This window comes from Poecilia reticulata, linkage group LG12 (assembly GCF_000633615.1).
Source record: "Poecilia reticulata strain Guanapo linkage group LG12, Guppy_female_1.0+MT, whole genome shotgun sequence".
NCBI lineage: Eukaryota > Metazoa > Chordata > Actinopteri > Cyprinodontiformes > Poeciliidae > Poecilia > Poecilia reticulata.
Genome location: NC_024342.1, coordinates 26,146,501 through 26,148,883, shown reverse-complemented (window position 1 = coordinate 26,148,883; position 2,383 = coordinate 26,146,501). Strand labels below are relative to the sequence as shown.

At 56.1% G+C, this 2,383-nt stretch overlaps 2 protein-coding genes across 2 annotated transcripts in view; one reads left to right on the top strand and one right to left on the bottom strand.

Moving 5' to 3' along the window:
• Positions 1-821, top strand: part of dqx1 (DEAQ box RNA-dependent ATPase 1) — a 12,008-nt gene extending 11,187 nt beyond the window's left edge. Inside the window, exon 12 of the mRNA XM_008424832.2 lies at positions 330-821. Within this exon, the coding sequence (XP_008423054.1) occupies positions 330-516 (187 nt within the window). The 3' untranslated portion in view covers positions 517-821. The remainder of the gene's footprint in view (positions 1-329) is intronic.
• The window catches only part of LOC103474100 (histone-lysine N-methyltransferase Smyd1), a 4,657-nt gene continuing 3,089 nt past the window's right edge, over positions 816-2,383 (bottom strand). The window contains exons 5-10 of the mRNA XM_008424831.2: positions 2,195-2,233; positions 1,926-2,112; positions 1,765-1,857; positions 1,539-1,702; positions 1,118-1,286; positions 816-1,042 (exon numbers count right to left, since the gene is read on the bottom strand). Coding sequence (XP_008423053.1) covers positions 908-1,042; positions 1,118-1,286; positions 1,539-1,702; positions 1,765-1,857; positions 1,926-2,112; positions 2,195-2,233 — 787 coding nt within the window. The 3' untranslated portion in view covers positions 816-907. The remainder of the gene's footprint in view (positions 1,043-1,117; positions 1,287-1,538; positions 1,703-1,764; positions 1,858-1,925; positions 2,113-2,194; positions 2,234-2,383) is intronic.

Here is a 2,383-nt window from a genome sequence, read left to right as displayed (position 1 = left end):
TGCTAGTTTGACCATTAGCGTACTAGTTTGATCATTAGCGTGCTAGTTTGATCATTAGCATGCTAGTTTGACCATTAGCTTGCTAGTTTGACCATTAGCTTGCTAGTTTGACCATTAGCATGCTAGTTTGACCATTAGCATGCTAACGCCAGAGCAGCAATGGTCAGTTTTTACTGTCTAATCTCTAAATGTTTCCTCATCAATCCATTTTCTAGCAGAAAGGAAACAGATTAGTTTAAATTTGTGTTGATACGTTTTAAAGCAAAACTCGATAGTTTGCCATGAAAACATGATAAATCTGAGACAGTTTCTCTGTTCTGCCTCTGCAGGCTGGTGGAGCTGGCGCCTCAGTACTTCCTGGAAAACCTGCCGGCGAGCGACGGGAAGGAGCTGCTGATGGAGCTGCGGCACAGCGCAGCGCCCCCCGCGGGCCAGGCGGACTCAGGAGACGGGAACGACGACGCGGCGGCCGACGCTCACCACCAGTCCAGCACGGAGCTGTGCGTCGTCCAATGAGACGCAGGGGGCGGGGCTTAACCTGAACTTTAATCTGGACTGGAATGAAACCTAATCCAGGAGTTTGACTCCGTGTGCAGCTGCTGAAGGACGTTCACTAATCGTTTCCTGTTTCCTGTTTTAAACTTATTTAACGAGGTGTTTCTGCTGTTTCCATATGAAACAGGAAGTGAAGGTTCTGCTTCCTGTCAGACTTCCTCTCTATGCAGACGACCCCCAGGTTTCCTGAGGTCGTCTGGCTCTGCGCCGTCTGTTGTTTTTACCAGCAGTGTAAATAAAAACCATCATGTTGGACGAGCTCGTCATGAACGGCTGCAGCTTTATTGCAGAGGTTTTCATATTTCCGCCTGCGGCGGTTCTGGTGGACCCGGTCAGGTCCGGTTCTGGGCGCTCACTGCTGGCGGAGGAAGTCCTTGGTGGAGCTGCTGCTGCTGCTGCTGCTGGTCACCGGCAGGTTCTTCAGGTCCAGGACGACGTCCTGCTCCTCCAGCGCCTTCAGCTCCAGCTCCGTCTGGGACCGGATGGACTGGAGGGGGGGGGAACGGAGTCGGGTCAGAACCGGTCGGCCCTGCAGAACTGACCTGAGCGCGGCGGGAAGCACCTCCAGGTCCCTGGTGATGGAGTGGTTCGGCCCGTGAGTCGCCATCATGATGCGGTACGCCTCACAGATCATCTTGTGGCCGACCTCCACCTGCCCGGCGTGCCAGTGGGTGACCCCTGACCTCATCAGGCCCAGGCCCAGCTGGGCGTCGTTCGGGTGGTACAGCTTCCTGTTTGGGAGGAGGAAGGAGAAACTCAGACCTTCAGCCCGTCAGACTCTGGTCCGGGTGTCTAGTCAAAGTCCAGCTCTGGTGTGAATGCTAAGCTAACTCCAATCCTCCTAAAGCGAAATCGTCTCCTTCAGTGGTTCTTGGTGCAGCGCCCCCACAGGCCAGGAGGGGAACAGGCTGGTGGAGCAGATGTTCCGGGAAAACAGGAACATTCAGACTTTACGTTTGTTCTGGTAGACCCGATGTACTCACGTGTATCCCTCCACCATCTTGCGAGCGTATCCTGCGGCCTCGGGGAACTTCCTGTGGAAGGTCAGCACCTCGGCCAGGACGGACAGAACCTGGAGTTTATACAGGTGAGTGTCGGCCAGGACGTCCTGCTGCTTGTCCAGACACTCCTGGCACAACTTCAGCACCTGAGGCGGCAGAGAAACACTCAGTCTGAGGCGGCAGCGGCGAGCAGGAGGACCAGGCCTACCTGGCTGTGATCCCCGTCTCCACGAGCTTCCTCCACCTTCTTCAGAGTCTCCTCGCTGAAGGCGCTGACCTCTTTCACCGCCTCCGCAGAGGGCTGTGAGGGAAACCCGGTGAGGAGAGCGAGGTGACACCATGAGGACGAACCCAGGACGTTTCACTGACCTCGGCCTCGGCAGCCGCCGCCATCAGGTCGTCGCCAACTTGGCGGCTGCAGCGATCGCAGCTGCAGTCGAAGTGGAAACGCTGCTTCAGCTGTTTCTGGCGATCCGCCGACAGGTTCAGGGCGTCCACGTAGCTGATGGTCAGCTCCTCGCCCTGGCGGATCCTCCCCAGCGCGCGCAGCTCCATCCTGCACAGACCAACGCAGGGAGACCTGAGTTCTGGTCGGGTGGACCTGATCACTGCGGCCGGGTCCGATCTGCGGTACGCACCTCAGCGGAGAGTGGAGGATGGAGCTCACAGCTGATTGGCTGCAAAAGACAAATATAGAAATGTTTTATTTCTGTCAGAGACGATTTGTCTGCGTCCTCTAATGGACACCAGCCAACGGTGGACAGAATCCGTCTTTGGATGATCAAACCGACGATCAAACCGAATTCGTCTTCGGACGATCAAACCGA